Source organism: Molossus molossus, unplaced genomic scaffold (genome assembly GCF_014108415.1).
Source record: "Molossus molossus isolate mMolMol1 unplaced genomic scaffold, mMolMol1.p scaffold_m16_p_11, whole genome shotgun sequence".
NCBI classification, from domain to species: domain Eukaryota; kingdom Metazoa; phylum Chordata; class Mammalia; order Chiroptera; family Molossidae; genus Molossus; species Molossus molossus.
Window position 1 is genome coordinate 10,464,259 of NW_023425346.1, and position 21,222 is coordinate 10,485,480.

Below are 21,222 nucleotides of genomic sequence, written 5' to 3' on the forward strand. Positions count from 1 at the left end.
ACTTTATCCTTCATTTTGACTTTGTGATGTATCATGTTAATTGATTTGCAAATACTGAACCAACCTTGAGTCCTATGAATAAATCCCACTTGATCATAGTTTATGATCTTTTGAATGTTTTGCTGAATTTGATTTGCTAATGTTTTGTTAAGTATTTTTGTATCTATGTTCATCAGGGATTTTGTTCTATAATTTTCCTTTTTTGTAATGTCTTTGTCTGGTTTTGGAATCAGAATAACCCTGGCCCTGTAAAATAAGCTTGGGAGTCTTCCTGCCTCTTGAATTTTTTGGAATATTTTGAGAACAACAGGTGTTAATTCTTCTTTGAATGTTTGGTAAAATTCACCAGTGAAGCCATCTGGTCCAGGACTTTTGCTTGTTGGGAGTTGTTTGATTACTGATTTGATTTCATTGGTTGGAATCGGTCTGTTTAGATTTTCTGTTTCCTCTTGATTCAGTGTTGGAAGATTGCATGCTTTTAAGAATTTATTCATATCTTCCAGATTGTCCAGTGTGTTGGCATATGACTGTTTGTAGTACTTTCTTATACTTCTTTTTATTTCTGTGGTGTCAACTGTCATTTCTCCTCTTTCATTTTTTATTTTATTTATTGGGCATACTTTCTTTTTTATTTTTTTATTTTATTTTTGTTACAGATGTTTCTCTTTTTTTTACCCCATTGACACCCTCCTCCCCTCCCCCCTGCCCTTTCTTTTTTTCTTGATGAGTTTCATTAAAGGTTTATCTTTTCAAAGAACCAGTTCTGGTTTCACTGATCTTTTGTGTTGTGTTTTATGCTATTTCATTTATTTCTTCTCTGATCTTTACTATTTCCTTTCATTTAATCACTTTGGGCTTTGTTTGTTGTTGTTTTTTTTTAGTTCTTCTACATGTAAGGTTAGATTGCTTATTTAAGGTTTTTCTTATTTCTGGATGTAGGCCTGTATTGCTATGCATTTCCCTCTTAGGACTGCTTTTGCTGTGTTCTATACATATTGCATTGTTGTGTTCTCCTATTCATTTGTCTCAAGGTTTCTTTTGATTTCTTCCTTGATCTCACTGTTGACCCATTCATTATTTTTTTTTGTTTGTTTATATGTTTGATTGATTGATTTTAGAGAGAAAGGAATAGAGAGGAGAAAAAGAGAAGGGGGGAAAGAGAGAGAGTTCCATTTATTTACACATTCATTGGTTCTTTTTTTTCTTTATTGATTTTTAGAGAGAAAGGAAGGGAGAAAGAGATAGAGACATTGATGAGAGAGAACTTCAATTGGCTACTTCCCACATGCCCCCAACTGGGGATCGAGCCCACAACCTGTGCATGTGCCCTTACTGGTACTCGACCTCTTGGTGCATGGGTTGACGCTCAGCCAATGAGTTACAACAGCTGGGCCATTGGTTGATTCTTGTATGTGCCCGGACCAGGGATCGAACGTGCAAGCTTGGTGTATTGAGATGACTGACGTTCTAATCAACTGAACTACCTGGCCAGGGCCTATTCATTGTTTAGTAACATTATTTAGCCTCCATATGTTTATTGTTTCTTAGTTTTTTTTTTTTCTTGTAATTGATTTCTAGTTTCATACTATTTGTGGTTAGAGAAGATGTTTAATTTGATTTCAGTCTTCTTAAATTAGTTAAGACTTATTTTGTGGCCTAACATATGGCCTATACTGAAAAATGTTCCATGTGCACTTGGAAAGAATGTATATTCTGCTGTGTTGGGGTGAAATGTTCTAAAAATATAAATTAAATCCATCTGGTCAAATGTGTCATTTAAGGCTGTTGTTTTCTTGTTGATTTTGTCTGGAATATCTAATCACTGATGTCAGTGGGGTTAAAATCCCTTACTATGACTGTATTACTGTTGATCTCTCCCTTTATGTCCATTAATAGTTGCTTTATATAGGTGCTCCTATGTTGTTTGTATAAATGTTTACAAGGGTTATATCCTCTTGGATTGTTCCCTTTATCATTATGTAATGTTCTTCTTTGTCTCTTATTATAGCCTTTGTTTTAAAGTCTATTTTGTCAGAGCCCTGGCTGGTTTGGCTCAGTGGTTGGAACGTCAGCCTGTGGACCAGAGAGTCCTGGGTTCGGTTCCCGCTAGGGGCACGCACCAAAATAAATAAATAAATAAATAAATAAATAAATAAATAAATAAATAAATAAAGTCTATTTTGTCTGATATAAGTATTGCTACTCCAGCTTGTTTTCATTTCCATTTGCATGAAATATATTTTTCCATCCATTTTATTTCAGTCTTTGTCTCTTTTAATCAGAAGTGGGTCTCTAATTGACATATATATATATAGTTTTCTTAAACATTCAGCTACCCTAAGTCTTTTGATTGGAGCATTTAATCCATTTGCACTTAAAATGATTATTGATAGATCGGCAGTTATTGCCACTTTATTATTCATATTTATGTTCCTATTTTTTCCTTCTTTTTAAAGAAGTCCCTATAACATTTTTTGTAATACTGGTTTGGTGGTGATTAACTCCTTTAGCTTTTTCTTTTCTGGGAAGCTCTTTATCTGTCCTTTGATTCTAAATGATAGCCTTGCTGGAAAATCTTAGTTATAGTACTTGCTTTTCATCACTTTGAATATTTTGTGCCCATCCCTCTGGCCTGAAAGGTTTCTGTTGAGAAATCACCTGATAGTCTTATGGGAGCTGTCTTTCCCTTGCTGCTTTTAAGATTATCTCTTTGTCTTTAACCTTTGGCATTTTAATGATTTTGTTTCTTAGTGTGGGCCTGTTTGGAACTCTGTATTTCCTAGACTTATGTGTCTTTTTCTTTCACCAGGTTAGGGATGTTTTTAGTTGTTATTTCTTCAAATAGATTCTCAATCCCTTGTTCTCTCTCTTCTCTTCTGGTACTTGTATGATGCAGATGTTGTTAGGCTTGATGTTGTTAGGTTTGATGTTTTCCCTTAAAGTATCCTCATTTGTTAAATTCTTTTTTCTTTTTGCTGTTTTGATTGGGTGGTTTCTGCTACCTTTTCTTCCAAAGTGCTGATTTGATCCTCTGCTTCATTTCAGTTACTGTAGTCTTCATTTTTGACAGCTTCTTTCTTTATGGTTTCTGTGTCCTTTTTATGCTTGTTATCTCTTTGTTGAAGTTCTCACTAAGTTCCTTGAGCATCCTAATGACCTGTGTTTTGAACTCGGTATCTGGTAGATTGCTTGCCTCCATTTTGTTCAGTTCTTTTTTCTGGAGTTTTGTCCTCATCTTTCATTTGGGTCATGTTTCTTTGTTTCCTAATTTTGTCTGCCTCTTTGTGTTTTTTCCTATATATTAGGTAGATCTGCTGTGCCTCCCAGTCTTGGCTGGGTAGGCATATGTAGTGGTTGTCCTGAAGGACCCAGTGGCACAGTTTCCCTGATTTCCTGAGCTGGGCACTCCAGGAGTGTCCCTTGTGTTGGTTATGTGGGCCCTCCTATTGTAGTTTAGCCTTGATTGCTGCTGATACGTCTGTGAGTGGGGTTAACCCTCAGGCTGGCTGGCTGTGAGGATAGGCCATGACCACAGCATATGAGCTACTATGTGGGAGCTGACCCCATGAAGTGGAATTTTCCTCAGCAGGGTCTGGTGCCCGCTGAGATCTCCCTTTGGGTGTGCTACTTGTGGGTCAATTGAGCAGTGCCCTGTTGTGATTTGAGGCCAGCCACTGTGTATGTTGGTTCTGGGGCATCTTGAGAGGACCCAGCATGAGGCTGAGACCCCCTCACTCCTAAAGGGGGACCTCTGCTGCTGAGATATCCCTTCAGATTCTCAACTGCCACGCATGGGCATGGGGCCAGACCGTTTTGTGTCTCCATCACTTCTATCAGTCACAACATGGTTTCTTCTTTATATTCTTAGTTACATGACTTCTGTTCAGCTAGTTTTCAGATGGTTCTCCAGGTTGATTGCAGCTTCCACCTACTCCACATCTTGGACCCTCTTCTGCAATCGAATGATGTTCAACTTGCTTAACTAGGAGCAGTTAGCACAGCCTAAACCAAATTAAAACAATACCACCACCACTCAAACAAACACAACCCAAATGTAATACTTTGAAAATGGACTTGGGAACAAAAGGATAAAGGTAAGCACAAGTCATCTCTGCTGGATCAGTATACTGTTTTGATGGCTTTTAGCTAAATCAGTAAAGACCCAGGGGTCAGCCCAGGCCCACTGAGAACCATGGCATCTCCACAGCCAGTTGATAAGCCCCAGTGACTTGCTGCGGTCGTGTGTAGCAGGGCAAGGAAGTGGGTTCCGGCTCGCTCCGCACTGGCAGAGCTATCTGTGCAGAAGGTAGCAGCTTACCTCAGCAATCAGGCAGCCATCACTGGGCCTGTGACTTTTACATGTCTTCAGCTCATGCACCTTCCATGTCCTCAACTCAAGTCCTGCCAGTGACCACAGGATGTGGACACAGACCTAAGTGAGGATGCTCTGAGAGGCTAAAAATCTATCTAGTGGCACAGGGCTAGAGAGTGGTGGTCTCGGAACTGAAACTCAGGTCTGCTGGCTCCAAACCTGTGTCCCCTCCCCCAGAAGTTGCCACACACTGCCTGTGTCATGCACACCTAAGAGTCACCCAGTAGCTGGCAAAATACAACTTCCAGAGCCGTCCAAGCCGCCCCCAAGCATCTGAGCTCATAGATCAGGGATGGGTCTGCGTGTCTGTATTTCATGAAGAGAGCTCTGTGACTTCAACCTTTTTGATGGTGGCTTACAGTACAAATCACATTTGACATTACTGCCCAGTGTGGAACCAGCATACCATGTATGTATATATAACTACTGAATCAACGCAACTTAGAAAAATGTCTATCCTTTCAGCATGCAAAACACTCTGATGTTTTCTTTGCCAGTCTATTCTAAAAAGCTGTCTGTGAGCCCCTAAATTGATATCATGACCATCAGTGAGTATCAATCGCAGTCTGCAAACAGTAACCTGGGCCATTCTCATGCCCAGGTGGGAGTCCCTTGGTCTCCTCACTCAGCAATGGCTGATCAGTAGTAGCTTAGTCAGCGATAACGGAAATGTGTCCACATAGCCTACAAATAATAGCAAGATGCTCTTTATCTTTCTTCACACATAACCTCTCCCAGTGGCTCATAGCATCCTCGTAGGGCACATGCTCCATTTCACAAGAGGCTCAGGAGGGATGACCTGTCCCCAGGGACAGAGCCAGGACGGGCTCCAGGGCCTCCCAGCTCCCCTCCCCCAGGGGAGACAGCATTTGCTCCTGTGGACAGGATGTGGGCGATTGATTTCCGCAAGCAGAACTCTGCCTTCCTCCCACCTCCCGGCCCCAGTCCCCCTGCTCTCGCCGCGGCAGGAGGACTTTCAAGTTTCTCTTCGGCTCTGCAATATGTAAAAGCAGACTGCGGCTGCCGAGGTCCCTGTCCGTTTGGCTATAACGAAAGCAAACCCTCTGGCTTTCCCCGGCGGCCAGAGCCCAGCTTGTAATCTGCGGCTGTGTGAGGGAGCAATTTTCTGGTGAGGAGCAACCTGCAGTGTTTTATTGTGGATAAACCACGCGCCCTGGGGTTGTCCAGGCAGGAACAGGAAAATCCTAGATGTGGGTGTGCGACACCTGAGGATTAGGGGCCAATAAATGAAGTTCCTCCTTCCCCTGCATCTGTCGGTCCAGAGCATTCCTCCAGGGACCTTCCGAGTTGAGCAGAGCCAGTTAGATTCGTAAACTGACACACTTAAAAAAACAACAAAAACAAAAACAAACAAAAAACAGCCACAGCTGTTTGATTCTGAGGTCTGAGAGTGGTCCCACAATGAAATTGGGTTACACAAGAGCCCTGCACCTCCGGTGTCCCTCTCTGAACCCTGTACTGTGTCCTCACTGCAAAGAGAAGATTGCAACCGATTTTTGTTGACAGCGGGGGCGGATACGATAGCTGTTCTGTGCCCTGGTACAGTGGGGGCAGAATCCAGCATTAGTCAGCTCCCAGCCCTGGGAGGGGATGAGTTCATCCACCACACTGGGGAGCGGGCCACGTGCTCTGGATGGGGGACAACGGCAGATGCCAAACAAATGTGAAGAGAGTCTGTCTTAGTTGTTCTTAAGTTGAAATGTGGCGAGGCCTGCCTTGGTTCCTGTCACATCCCAGGCCAACACAACGGCTGGCATGCAGTCCGTGCTCGAAAAACAATTATTGAATGAATAAACGCATAAAGAACCTTTCATCACTAGCAGCACTTCTCAAACTGTATTCTTTGGAGTGTAGATAGTGCTAATGCTCAAGTAAGTCTGGTTAACAGGCCTGTTGGTGTAGACGTCAGTAGAATCTTCAGTGTGAAAAGTGCCTGGTATCTCGCTTGGGGGGAAGCAAACTGTGACTCAAATTCATTTGACTACAGACCTCCCTTTTTCTGGATTTTTCACAGGAATGGTGTCCTTTGGGAAATGCCGTGTTTTATCTCCTACCAACTGGTGATCCCAATGCTCACCTCCCTCTGCCCTGCCCGAATCAAGGGTCAAGGGCCCAACAGGACGGGGCTGGGAGGAGGGTGCAGATGGTCAGCGAGGCTCGCTCGCTGGCTCCCCGACTCCTCGCTAGACCAGAGAGCTGTCCAACGACTGTACATCATGAGATTCTGTTTGGGAAGCTCAAGAACTGATCAGTACAAACTGATACTATTTAATCCAGGGTCCAGTGGTCTGTTGTCTAATTTTTTCACTTGCTTCCCCAGATGTCAGGAGGATGAGCTGGGCCAGGCAGCCCTTAGCTGGGAGACTCGGACGGCCGCAGGGCTGGGAAGCCGCAGGCCCGAGCACCCTGCTGTGCAGACGGTCACAGCCGGGCCGCCGGCAAGGGGAAGGCGCTGGCACACGGCGGTGAGGCGGGGCCGGGCCGAGGCTCACTCCCATGGGCAGACCTTTTACCTGAACGAAGCTGAATTCCCTCCAGTTGAGCGAGTTTGCGATGGACGGCAGCGAGGTGACAGCCAGCAGTGACAGCGTGCCGAGGGCCAGCACTCCCAGGGAGAGATAGATCTCCATCCGCCAGACATTTTCCTCAACCCAGAGGTGACTCTTGTTGCTCAAGACCTGGTGTGGGTGGAAGGAGAAACATGAACACTGACAATGGTCGCTGCCCGGGACGTGGGCAAGTGAATGGCTTCAGGTGCCAGACCCGGCGTAATGACCAACGTCCCCACCACACGAGACAAATGCCTGGCTCTGCTCTGAGCTCTTGTCAGGTGTCAGACCATCTAATTTTCACAACCACCTCACGAGGTAGAGGTCACTCTTTTATTTTTATTTTTCGTAATCCTCACCTGAGGATACTTTTTCCATTGATTTCCAGAGAGAAAGGAAGAAGGGAGCAAGAGACATAGAGAGAAACACTGATGTGAGAGACACATTGACTGGCCACCTCCCACACCTGGCCAGGGACTGAACCTGCAATCCAGGCACGTGCCCTTGACCAGGAATCGAACCTGTGACCCTTGGGTCCACGGGCTGACGCTCTATCACTGAACCAAACTGGCCAGGGTGGTAGAGGTCATTCTTATCTCCATTTTGCAGAACAGGGAAACGAGGCAAAAAGACGAAGTACCTTCCCCATGGTTCCACTCAGCCAGGAGACGGCGGAGCTGGGATCAGGACCAAAGGCGTGGGTATTTCTGCCCGGGCCAGCCAGCCAGATGGTCCCACGAGCCGGGTAAGGGTCAGAGAAGTCAACAAGACACGCAGACCCTTCAAACATGACCATATCATCAGTTTCTGGTCCCCAAATCCCCAAAAGGAGGGAGGGAGAATCAGCCAGATGGGCTCATATTTCTCTGCCCGCTTGCTCCCCAGACGCTTTGCCTTCCTCGTCCCCCAACCGGCCCCCGTCACGGCCTTGCATCAGGGCTCACAGATGCACAGAGACTAAAGCCCCCAGCTCCCACCTTCCCACCCAGATCCCCATTTCTGTTGGATGCATGTCACCTTGGCTTACCACTGCCGGCGAGCAAGGACAGACACTCCACCAAGCACACCGGTGAGCACTTACAAAGCACCCGCTGTGCGCCAGGCCCTGGGCTGCAGGGGTCAAGGATACCTGCCCTCACAGAGCCATGGGGCCACACAAATCAGGGGTCCATGTGGGCCTGGAGATTTCTACCCCCCCCCCAGAGTGTCTTTGCACTCAGCCCCTCCCAGCCCAGCGGGCACTCACGCATGCCGCGCACACAAGAGGAGGAACTTTTATGAAGGTCATTGCATTAGAACTGCCGTTTCCAAATGCGACCAGGTAGCAAGAGTTCTTGGAAGTCAAGGTGTTCTCTGAGAAACACCATGAAAAGCTGGTACTTTAATTCTAACAGCAGAACAGGGAAGAGTGTTTCCATTAGGAAACGAGACAGTGCTTCAGGGCCAGGCCTCTGCGTCGCAGACCGGAGTGACTCACGCAGGCTTTTGAGAAAGTATTTCAGCAGGAAAAAATAACCCCAGCCCGGTTACCAGATACAATATTAAAAATTAATCTAGTGGGCTGAGCAAAATGGTTGAGTAGTTTATGAAAGAAAGTTTAAAAGACAGAAAATGCCATCCATTGGGTACTTTCCCTGCAATTTGAGAAACATGATTGCCTCTGTTCGAATTTAAGGATAGGCTGGCTGACTTCGGAGTCTTTCAGCCTCTAAAGAACCAGGAGTTTGGGGACCCAGCTTCTCATCCTGACCACAAGTCACGTGTGACTCTGGGCTTCCTTCTCCACCTGAGAGAGTTGGGAGGTCACGTCTGAAACCCTGTGATTCTGCTGCTAGTCACCAAGCAAATGTCAGTATTGGCTCAAAAGGTGGCTGACACTGCCCCACCGGGGACAGACGGCGCCCGAAGGCTGACTCACACCGTCGCCCGGTGACAACACTGTCCTCTTCTTGTGCAGGTTGTTTGTTCGAGGAAACTTCCTTAGTCACTGCCTTCTGCGTTTTGGTAAAATCAGGCAGCTAATGTCACAAGTCAGAGTTCGGATGATTACACACATACCACAGTTGCTTGCAAATGTCTTGTTTTTTTTCCTCTAAAACTTCCTCTCTGCAGGGATACTGGGAAGGGGGGCGGGGAGCAAGGGATGGGTGGAGCCTGCTTGAGGGTCTGGATCCAGCTCCTTCCATAGCCTGTGACCTTCTCACCCCACTACTGAACCCCAGGCCGTCTCAGGGCTCCCAGTGACGGGTGTCACACACGGCTGGAACACAGATCTAACAGCTCTCCATCCCCTGGCAATCCTCCTGTGTTTAGAGCTAATCAAGGCGGCACCTCGAGAATGACGAGAGTGTTGTTCCTCAGCAGAAGAGGAAATGGTGGCGGACATTCACTGGGATTTCCTTGCCCTGTAGGTTGCAGCTTAGACGCTGAAGGACCCAGGGCCAGGAGAACCAGAGGGGCTGCGGCATCAGCCCCTCTCCACATCCCACGTGTGGGCGGTGGGTGGGAAGAGAGTGTGCGGTCCTGGAGAGGAGGCGGCCTGTAGTGGCGGTGGGGGTGGGGGACGGCCTTGCAGTCCCAAGCCTGGATTTCAATGCCCACTCTGCCTAGGGGCAGTCATGGGACCCTGGCTAATGGCAACACTGCCTCTTTCTCACTGTGTTATTGCAAGGACTACAAGGAGGGTGTTTGGGGCCCAGGAAGCATGTGACTGGCACACAGTGCGTACTGAATGTAAGTGGCCGGCGCTGCTGTTCCTAATGAGAACCGGGCAGGGGGACTAGGTCTTGCTCCGAGTTCTCCAGGTACTCCTCTCAAGAGATGCCTCGTCTTGGCGTTGTGGTGGCCGAGTTAACATCAGCCACTGTGGGCAGGTAGTGGGAACCTGTGTCACAAACCCTGGGTCCCCAGAGGTGGAGACCCAGTCACGGAGCTGAGTCGGGAGGAAGACAGACATGCAGATCAGTGACTACGAAGTGTTCACACTCGCATTTTACAGAGGTGAGCATGGAGAAAGGGGCAGACAGGCTGGGGAGCTGAACAGGAAGGAGGGTTTTGAAGGAAGAACAGCAGTTTGTCAGGCTGTCCAGGTGTCTTCGGGCGGGGAGCCGAGGCCAAGAGGAATGAGCTTTGCCCATTCCTAAGACAGCGTGGGCCTAGTGTGACGTGTCACGGAAGCAGTGGGACGACGTGGCTGGGAGGGAGGGCGCTGCATCGTCACTACCCAAGGGCAGTGGGGTGTCTCTGGGTGTTTTGCAGCGTGAAACAGTGAAATGTGCGTTTGGGGCAGTTCTCTCTGACAGCCTAGACAAGATTCGGGGTGAGGGAGAGAAGAAAACTGTTGGTCAAACATTTTCTTTCATCTTGGTCTTGAAATGCATTTCTAGGGAAGCACACAAGCAATCAGGAAACACTGCAAATATGAGTTATTGTCCGTAATAATACAGTCAATAAACATGGTCAGAGAGGTTTGCTCTGCAGCTGGGGTACAGCTCTGCCTCCAGGTCTGTGGACTTGGGGCTTGGAGGAAACCTTGCCGACTCCTGTGCCCTACCTAATGCCCCAAGCCCAGCAGGGCAGCCAGGGTGGTGAGCGCATCCTCCAGGGGCCCTGCGGGGCAGCCCAAGGGCAGGATGGGAAGGTCACCCATGCGGCACCTGGAGGCCTTGCCGTTGGGGGCTGAGTGCAGAACAGCCTCAGATGCCCAGTTTCAGTGCCTGAGAACAAGGCTGACCCTTGGACTATCCGGCATCTGCTTGAATACCTCCAGGGCAGGCAGCTCACCACTTCGGGGCTGCTCTGCTCTGTTAGCATCACCCCCACCCCCTCCACATTCCTCACACCATCCCTGGCTCTGCCCTCCAGAACTCCAGAGAACAAGTTTAAGCCCCTCTGTGTGACAGGCCTTTGCTGTCCTGAGAGTGAGCCAGTCCTGTGGGAGTGATGGTTGCCTGGCAACCTCCGCCAGGGCCTCCAGCCCTAAAGGCCTTTGGAACTCGGGAAACTACTTGGCACGTGCCCCTGTGTCCTAGTATTTGCATCATGGCAACACTGGGTTAACTTACTGTCAAGGGGAGCCCGGCAGGGCAGAGGGTTTCGAGGAAGATCATCAGAGGGTTGTGTGAGGAGCAGCAGGGACTGCCTGGGGCTCCGGTGGGCAGAGAGGAGCATTACCTTCTTCCCCACCCAGCGCCTGAAATGCCTGCCGCTCAGATCTGCCGCCTCCCTGGCGGCAAACACGGTGCCAGAACCTCACAGAGCCACTGTTTTAGAAGAAAATAACATCAGAGCATAAAAAACATTAGCACCAGGAGAGACCTTGGTCGACGCACCAGGGCCCTGAGGACAAAAGGGGGCTGTGGCCTGCTCAAGGTCAAGGTCTCGGTTCCAATCAGTGACGTCTGAGGTCTTCAGAAGCCCAGGCTTCCCCAAGCCAGCCAAGGGAAGGGACAAGACTGTCTAGTTTTAGTCCCTTCTGCGACCCCAGACCTGGGAGAGTAGGTGCTCAGTCGTGAATGAGATGATGACCCGCATTCTGGGATCATTCACTCATCTGGACTTATTTCAGTGTGGTTATGAGCACGGGTCGGGAGAATGGCTGGATCTGAATCCCAGTTCTTCCACGTACTGGCTGTGTGACTTTGGTCACGTTACTTATCCTCTCTGTGGCTCATTTTTCTCGTATGTAAAATAGGGGTAGTACAGCACTTGGCTTATAGAGATGAGATGAGGGTTAAATGAAAGCCTTTAAAATGGTACCCGGAACACAGCAAGCTCTTCTTAAAGGTTTGCGACTATTCATTTCCCCTTCCTCTCATTTCTAGCAGGCATCTTGCCTCCCTGCCTGAGGTTTAGTGTTCTCCCTCTCTCCTCTGAAAGCCCAAGCCCACAGATGCATGATGCCAGGTGTCCGTGGGTGGGAAAGGATGAGGGCACTGGAGCAGCTGCCAGGAGAGAAGCTGCGAACGAGTAGGGGCCGCGGTACGTGGTTCACAGGCAGTGACCCAACCTTGCCTCCTGGTCCTGCACCGGGGTGTGGCCCAGCCACCGAGGGGCCTTGCCTCCTGGCCCTGCACCGGGGTGTGGCCCCGCCACCGAGGGGCCTTGCCTCCTGGCCCTGCACCGGGGTGTGGCCCAGCCACCGAGGGGCCTTGCCTCCTGGCCCTGCACCGGGGTGTGGCCCAGCCACCGAGGGGCCTTGCCTCCTGGCCCTGCACCGGGGTGTGGCCCAGCCACCGAGGGGCCTTGCCTCCTGGCCCTGCACCGGGGTGTGGCCTAGCCACCGAGGGGCCTTGCCTCCTGGTCCTGCACTGGGGTGTGGCCCCGCCACCGAGGGGCCTTGCCTCCTGGTCCTGCACCGGGGTGTGGCCCAGCCACCGAGGGGTTGGCTGCACGGCGGGTGCACCCGGGGAGGGCACAGCCCCACCCGAATCCCTGCTTTCCCCCAAGCTGAGCAGAGACTGCAAGGGCCATCTGGGCTGGAAAGAGGGGTGGATGAGAAGTGTCTCATTGGCACCTGGGCCTGTCCACACCAGCCTTTAAATCTGTACCCACAGCCGTCCCCCTACTTGACTTTTCCCCTTAGCGCTTACTGCTGGGTTGGTTAAGTGTCCCTGCCTGGGCTGTGCCCGCAAGCACAGGGCTTTTCATACTTTGTTCACGGATACTCGAAATCTTGGACAGCAGGACGTGAGCTCTGCCCGGTCAGGGCAGAGTCCACAGAAGACGGGTGACACACAGACAGTGGCTGGCGGGCGGCACCCACGGCACGGCTGGCCCTGGCACCGGGCAAGGGCGGAAGTACCTGCTGCAGGGCGAGGTTGACCAGGTCGTAGCGGTAGGAGATGCGCACGGGCAGGCAGACGCTGTACAGGGCGTGCAGGGCGGCGCAGAAGAAGCTGAGCAGGCCGATCTGCTTCCGGTGCTGCAGCCAGTGGTCCAGCCAGTCCGGGAAGCGGCGGTACTTGGTGCCCCGCCACAGCTGCAGGGCGGCCGCCAGCATGCCGGGCAGGTAGACCAGCGACAGCAGCACGTAGGCCACGCAGGGCAGCGTCGTGTTGACCATGGACAGGGGCAGCTTGTAGAACTTGTTCTTGTCCTCCCGCACGTAGGGCTGCAGCACATCCCGGGTGAAGTTGTAGGCGTAGAAGAAGATGAAGAGCCCCAGAGCCAGGATGGCAGGCACCTTCCAGCTCGGGAGCAGGTGCAGGGGCATGGCCTCCACCTCCCGGGCTGAGGCCAGGGACCCCCTGTCCACCGGCAGGAAGCCCATGGCGTGTGCCAGCTCAGAGACAACGCGCTTGGCTTCTGGCTGGTCACTACAGATGGGCACCTGTGGGAGAAGGGAATCAGCAAGGTCACAGGCCACGGGGGTGGGCAGGGCCGCAGAGAGCATCAGGAACAACCTTCCCGTTAAGAAGCTGAAAAGCTGGGGCCCAGCTGTGCCCGTTGATGGTATAGTTGGGAGTAGAGGCGGCTGTGACACCCAGGCCAGGGGTTCCCTTCTCCCCCTGTGGCCTCCCAGACTCTGGCCCAGCAATGCCCACTACCCACAAAGGGCACCCAGGGCTCACCTAGTATTGCCCAGATCATTGCCATCAGCCTCCACAGCAAATGCCCACATGGGCGGCGCCCATGAGGCCTTGGGGCAGGTACTTCGAGGACTGGGATTCCCTGGGGTCACTCAGCAACTGGACTTTACGTGTAGCCGTGAGGGCAGTTCTGCCCTCAGTCCTGAACTGTCCCTTGATCATGTTCCTCAGCCGTGTCTGGCCCTCAGCCTGCACACACGCGGTCCACAGCCAGCCCCAGCCTCCCGGTCCCCCGCTGCCCTCAGGAGCTCACGCGCAAGCACACGGCATTCTCCGGTCCCTAAGCACTGCATGCGGACAACGCTGTGGTTGGTGTGGTCTACCAAGCCCACACAGCGTGTACTGTGTACCGGGCTTCACGCCTGCGACCCCTCAGCCCTGCCACGGGCCTACAGGTGGTACTCTTGTCCCCATTTTCCAGGTGAGGAAGCGGAGGTCTGTGCCTTGCAGGTGGTCTCCTCAGCCCGGAACGCCCTGCTGCTTCCTGTGATAACAACACGATGTGGGCAAGGCCCGGGCCAAGGTGGACCTCGAAGTCTTCCCTAGCCAGCAGCTGGCTGTTCCCTCCAGGCTCTGTCACCCAACACTCACCACGTTCCTGGCTGTCCACCCACGGGAGCCCGCCGCGGACAGGCCCTGCGGACAGGGACGGCCTGGCCCGTGTGCTCTCCCACAGCCTGGCCCGGAGCGATGCGAGGAGGCATCAGGCTGCGCCCAGGGGCGGAAGTTCTCACACACATGTGGATCCCGGCTCCTTCCTCCATAAAAATGCTTGGCTGTTGGTATTAACGACCACCTTTTCTTGGTAGGAGCTCCCCCTGCTAGGAACGGTACCCAGCTCTGGCCATTCTCTGGAGCCATTTCCCACCCTTAGAAAAACCTGCTCTTGACTGTTTTGAGAAATCCACTCAGTTCTTGGAAGCTCTTGGAATAAATGGATACAAATTTGGGACATACACACTTCCTCAGGACTTGGCGAATAAGTGTGTTACTTTCCTTCTCCTGAGTCCAATTCTAAAAGCAAAGTTTCTCCCTTCTTGACTCTAAACATAAAAGAAAGCCATCAACCTTCCCCCCCCTCCCTGGGTAATCAAGTTACCATAGAAAATAATATGAATTTAAGATTCGTAGGAGCTGGGTTCAAATTCCAGCTCATCCACTGTTGGATTTGGCATAAGCTCAGCAATGTCTCTGAGCCTCAGTTTCCTCCTCCTTAAAGTGGAACTTCGCAGTGATGTGAGATGAGCCGAGGCAATGAGCACAAAGAGCCTGGTCTGCTGAGGGCCCCAGGGAAAGCTAGCCGTTTATATTTATTGTTATGACGGTTGTTATTTCCCCAGCACCTACCTGCCTGTTCCCGTCCCTTGGTCCAGCCTGCAGCGTCCAGGCAGAGATGACATTGAAGGCCTTGACCACTGTGCAGGTGGGGAAAAGGGAGGCCAGGTACTCGGCGTTGGACTCTCGGTGCTGGAGGTGCTCCTGCTCCGTGGGGTTGCTCACATCCACCAGGATCTTGCCGGAGAGCTGGCTGCTGAGGCCACACAGCGAGGAGTAGTGCTCCCGGAACACGGCCACGAAGATGACCTCAGGCGAGCTCACCGCCTCCGCCTGGAAAGTCACCTGTGCTGCGGAGGGGAAGAGCCCAACCACGCGTTTGGGGTTGCGGCTTCCCACCACCACGTTGAAGCCAGAGCCCACCAGGCGTGTGGCCAGGGAGCGGGCAAAGTCCCCAGTGCCCAGGATGCCCACTCTGGGGGCCTCACTGGAGGCCTCGGCAAGGCTGCCGTCACTGTCCACCAGGCGTCGGCTGATCAGCGGCTTGTCCATCTCTCCTGACATTTTAGTGGCTGGAAGAGAAAACAGCAACCTGGTCAATGGAGGGCTCCTGGACTGCCCTTCCTATCACACATTCACCTGACACGTGCCAGCATGGAGGGACAAGCTGAATGAGACCCAGCCCCTTCCTGAGGGGGCACACATTCAGGAACAGGAGGGGGAAGGACCTCTGCCTTCCACCCCTTGTCCTTCGTGCTAAGTTATTTCTTTGTGACAAATTTGCAAGAGAGAGAGTGCTGAGGAGGAGGGAATTGCCAATATCATGCTATGCAATGCTATGCTTATTTCCAAAAGGACCACGTGGTGACATTGTTACTATTCATAGTGACCAACCCCAACCTCAGCACTGCTGGTTTTCGGTTGGCATTTGGGAGCGGTAGCTGTGATGCTCTTCTTTGGGTAGAGGGTGAGCAGCTTGAAGGCAAGGACCTCGTCTTATTTGACTTAGGTTCTTGCCGTTTCTCACAGGGCCAGTGCTCAGCATTTGCTGAATTAATGAATAAATACTGGAATCCCACTCTCTGAGGGCAAGGTAGGGCTGGGTCATGGCATCGAATGGGCTCCTGAGATTGGCTGGGTGCCCTGGGACCTCCGTCACTGAGCCGGAGGTATGAGTGGACATGGAGGAAACCCTGGACTTGAACCAGGAGTTTATAGTAAACGTACTGGAAAAATTATATTTTAATTGTCATCAAATTTTAACTGAAATTAGCTATTTCCTTTATGCATGAATGTAAGCAACAAACCACAGTAGTATTCATAGTGAGTTTGTTACCCACACTGACCAATGTGATAGCACAGATTTAGTTGTGAAAGAGTTTTCCAAACACTGCTTAAACTCATCACTAATTCAGAATCATTGCAAATAGGAGCACCTAAATATTAGCAAATATTAGCAGATCTGAAGGGAGAACTAGACAGCAATACAGTAACAGTAGGGGATGTGAATACCTATTTTCAACAGCAGATAGATCATCGGACAGAAAATCAGTATAAAAACACTGACAGCCCTGTAGCCTCCTCATGGGTACATGGAACATTCTCTAGGATAGATCATATATTAGGTCATAAAGCAAATCTTAACAAATTTAAGAAGGTTGAAATCATATCAAGATTTGATATGATTTTCTGACCACAACAGTATGAAACTAGAAGTCATTAATAGGAAGAAAACTGGAAACCTTACAAATATGTGGAAATTAAACAACACACCCCTGAACAACCAATGAGTCAAAGAAGAAAAAAAGGGAAAAAAAATATTTTGAAACAAATGAAAATGGAAACCAAAACTTATATGATGCAGCAAAAGCAGTTCTAAGAGGGATATTTATAGTTTAGAGCCTACATTAAGAAAAACAAAGATATCAAACAACCTAACTTTATACCTCAAGGAATTAGAAAAAGAACAACAAACTATGTCCAAAGTTAAGCAAAAGAAAGAAATGGAAATAAAAAGATCAGCATGGAGCCCTGACTGGTTTGGCTCAGCAGTTAGAGCGTCAGCCCATGGACCAGAAAGACCCAGATTTGGTTCCCCCTAGGGGCACGTACCTTGGTTGCAGTTGTCCCCGGCCCTGGTTGGCGTCATGTGGGTGGCAACCAGTCGATGTGTCTCTCTCACATGTTTCTCTCTTTCTCTTCCTCCCTCTCTCCCTCCCGCTCTATCTGAAGATAAATGCAAAAATGTCCTCAGGTGAGGATAAAAAAAAAAAAAAATCAGAGTGGAAATAAATAAAATGTAGGCTAGAAAAACAATAGAAAAAATGTCAACAAAACTAAGACATGCTTTTTTTTTTTTTTTTAATAAAAAAAAGATAAACAAAATTGACAAATCTTTAGTGAGACTAAAAAGAAGGGAAAATAAATAAAATTTAAAAATGAGAGAGAAGAAATTACAACTGATAGTAAAGAAATACAAAGGACTGTAAGAGACTAATATAAACAATCATATGCCAACAAATTGGATAACCCAGAAGAAATGGATACATTCCTAAAAAACCTATAATCTACCAAGACAAGATCATGAAGAAATAGAAAATCTGACAGGCTAAAAATGAGTAAGGATATTGAATCAATAACTTAAAATATCCCAACAAAGAAAAAGCCCAGGACTGGATGGCTTACTGGTGAATTCTACAAAACATTTAAAGAAGAATTAATGCCAGTCCTTCCCCAACTCTCCCAAAAACTGAACAAGAGAGAACACTTCCAAGCTCATTTTATGAGGCCAGCACTACCTTGATACCAAAAATAAGGACACTGCAAGTAAAGAAAATTATAGAATAATATCCCTGATAAACATAGATGTAAAAATACTAGAAAACAGAATTTGACAGCACATTAAAAGAATCTTACACCATGATCAAGTGGGGTTTATCCCTGGCATGCAAGGATGTTTCAACATATGCAAACCAATAAATATGGTATACCATATTAAAAGAACTAGGGATATAAATCATAGGACCATCTCAATAGGTGCAGAAAACAGCATTTGACAAAACTGAACACGCTTCATGATAAAAAAACAAAAACAAAAAAACCACTCTCAAAAAAAATAGGTATAAAAGGAATGTACTTTAACATAATAGAAGCCATACATGACAAGTCCACACCTCACACCATGCTCAATGGTGAAAAGTGGTTCTCAACCTTCCTAATACCGCGACCCTTTAATACAGTTCCTCATGTTGTGGTGACCCCCAACCATAAAATTATTTTCATTGCTACTTCATAACTGTAATTTTGCTACTGTTATGAATTGCCATAGGAAATACATGTTTTTCAATGGTCTTTAGGCAATCCCTGAGAAAGGGTTGTTTGACCCCCAAAGGGGCCGCGACCCACAGGTTGAGAACTGGTGCTTTAAGATCAGGAATAAGACAAGGATGCCCACTCTTGTCACTTCTATTCAACACATTACCAGAAGTACTAGCCAAAAAAATCAGACAAGAAAAAGAAATAAAAGGCATTCAAATTGGAAAAGAAGTAAAATTGTCACTATTATACACAGATGGCATAATCCTATGTATTGAAAACCCTAAAGACTCCACCAAAAATTTGTTAAAACTAAGAAACTAATTCAGTACAGTTACAGGATACAAAAATCAATATACAGCCCAGCTGGTGTGGTTCAGTGATTGAGCGTCGACCCATACACCAAGAGGTTGGTGGTTCGATTCCCAGTCAGGGCATATGCTCAATTTGTGAGCCAAGTCTCCAGTGGGGGGGGGTATGCAGGAGGTGACAATTGATGTTCTCTCTCATCAATGTTTCTATCTCGCTCTCCCTCTCTCTCAAATCAGTAAAGAAAAAAAAATCAATATACAAAAATCAGTTGTAGTTCTAGACACTAATGAACTATCTGAAAAAGAAATTTTAAGAAATCTCATTCAGCCCTGGCTGGTTTGGCTCAGCGGTTGGAGCATTGGCTTATGGACCAGAGAGAGAGAGAGAGAGAGTCCCATGTTCGGTTCCCGCTAGGGGCACGTACCAAAAAAAAAAAAAAAGTCTCATTCACAATACTATCAAAAATATTTTTTAAATACTTTGGAATACATTTAACCAAGGAGGTGAAAGCTCTGTCCACTGAAAACTATGAAACAGTGATGAAAGAAAATGAAAGAGAAAAGAAATAAGTGGAAATATACCCATGTTCATGGATCACAAGAATATCATTATAATGTCCATACTACCCAAAGTGATCTACAAATTCAAAGCAACCTCTATCAAAAGTCCAGTGATATTTTTCACAAACATAGAGAAAATAATCCTAAAAAAACCACAAATAGCTAAAGCAATCTTGAATAAGAACAAAGCTGGAGGCATCACACTTCTTGATTTCAAACTATACTACAAAGCAATAGTAATCAAAATAGTATGGCACTGGCATAAAAACAGACACGTAGATTAATGGAACAGAACAGAGAGCCCAGAAATAAAGACACATATATAAGGTCAACTGATCTTTGACAAAGGTGCCAAGAATACACAATGGAAAATGACAGTCTCTTTAATAAATGGTGTTGAGGAAAATGCATATCTCATGCAAAAGAATAAAATTGAATCTTTATTTTACACCATACACAAAAACAAACTCAAAATGGATTAAAGACTTAAATATAAGACCTGAAATTATATAGCTCCTAGAAGAAAACAGAAAAAAGATTCTTGACCTTGGTCTTGATAATGAATTTTTTTGGATTTGACACCAAAAGCACAGTCAACAAAAGCAAAAATAAACAAGTGGGACTACATCAACATAAAAAGTCTTTGCATAGCAAAGGAAACAATCAATAAAATAAAAAGAGAACCTGTGGAATGGGAAAAAATATTTGTAAACCATTTATCTGATCAGTATATATCTGATCTATCTAGCTCTATATATTTGATAATACCCAAAAAATACAAGAAACTCATACAAATTAATAGTAAAAAAGACATAGATGGGCAAAGGATCCGAACAGACTTTTTTTTCCAAAGAAGAAATACAAATGGCTAATAGGTACATGAAAAGATGCTCAACATCACTAATCACTAGGGAAATGTAAATCCAAACTATAATACATAACACTTCATACCTGTTAGGATAATTATTATCAAAAAGTCAAAAGATAATAAATGTTGGCAAAGATACTCTTGGAAGGAATGTAAATTAGTACAGCCAATATGGAAAACAGTATAGAGGATCCTCAAAAAATTAAACCGAGAGCTATCATGTGATCCAGTAATCCCTCTTCTGTGTATTTATCCAAAAAAAATAAAACCGCTGTCTTGAAGAGAATCGTGCACCCTATTTTCATTCAACATTGTTCACAGCAGCCAAGATATGGGAACAATTTGAGTGTCTGTTGCTGGATGAACAGATAGAGAAAATGTGGTATGTATATAAGTGGAATATTATTCAACCTCAAAAGAGAAGGAAAGCCTGTGGGACACCGTACTGTGTGAAATAAGCCAAACACAGGAAGACATGTGTTACACGATCTCACTTATATGTGGAATCTAAGAAAGTCAAAGTCACAGAAGCAGAGGATAGAAAGGTCACCAGGGGCTGAGGGGTGGCGGAACTGGGAGCTATGGTCAAAGGGCACAAACTTTCCCTTACAAGATGAGTAAGTTCTGGACATTCAATGTACAGCACGGTGACCGTCGTGAATAACTCTGTACTGCACACTCGAAATTTCCAAAGAGCAATCTCTAGGAGGCACAGGAGCTTGTGGGAACTATGTGAGGTAATGACTGTTATTAGTTTGACTGTGGTAATTATTTCACAGTGTATGTGTATATCAAAACATCACACTGTATACCTTAAATATAAACAATTTTTATTTGTCAATCATACCTCCTTAAAGGTGGGAGAGATTAAAAAATAAAACAAGCCCTGGCCAGTGTGGTTCAGTGAGCTGGGCATCAGCCTGTGCACCAGGAGGTTGCTGGTTCAATTCCTGGTCAGGCAGGAGGCAGCCGACTGATGTTTCTCTCTCTCCCTCTCTGTGTAAAATAAATGAATGAATAAATAAATAAAACAAAATCACAGTAGATGTATTTGACCAGCCACTAGATCTTGTTATTTAATATACTAATAAAGAAGCATGTATGTTATTACAGCACATCATTTATTTTTAAACTACTTAGAAGCTATGTTTCAATAGAATTGGATTCCTTTTTAACTCTATGCCATTTTATTTTATGCCATTTTATTTTATGCACTGTTCTGAGCAGAAATCCAGGGGCTTCCCCAGCCTGTGGGTCCACAGGGGTCCTGGGCATAGAAGGGTTAAGAACCTCAGTCTGGAACCAGAGCCACAGCCGGGACAGCTTTTAACCCCCTGCACAGATGTCTGCCTCTTCCCAC

The 21,222-nt window shown here is 47.4% G+C and overlaps 1 protein-coding gene across 2 annotated transcripts in view; it reads right to left on the reverse strand.

Annotated features, from left to right (window-relative positions):
- STEAP3 (STEAP3 metalloreductase) overlaps positions 1 to 21,222 on the reverse strand; it is a 47,936-nt gene that overhangs the window by 7,569 nt on the left and 19,145 nt on the right. The window contains exons 1-4 of one of the 2 annotated variants that reach the window (XM_036254828.1): positions 16,320 to 16,378; positions 14,880 to 15,379; positions 12,746 to 13,273; positions 6,907 to 7,071 (exon numbers count right to left, since the gene is read on the reverse strand). In XM_036254828.1, the coding sequence (XP_036110721.1) occupies positions 6,907 to 7,071; positions 12,746 to 13,273; positions 14,880 to 15,379; positions 16,320 to 16,344 (1,218 nt within the window). In that variant the 5' untranslated portion in view covers positions 16,345 to 16,378. Of the gene's footprint in view, positions 1 to 6,906; positions 7,072 to 12,745; positions 13,274 to 14,879; positions 15,380 to 16,319; positions 16,379 to 21,222 lie in introns of those variants that run through there. The other variant, XM_036254829.1, reaches the window with a different exon arrangement.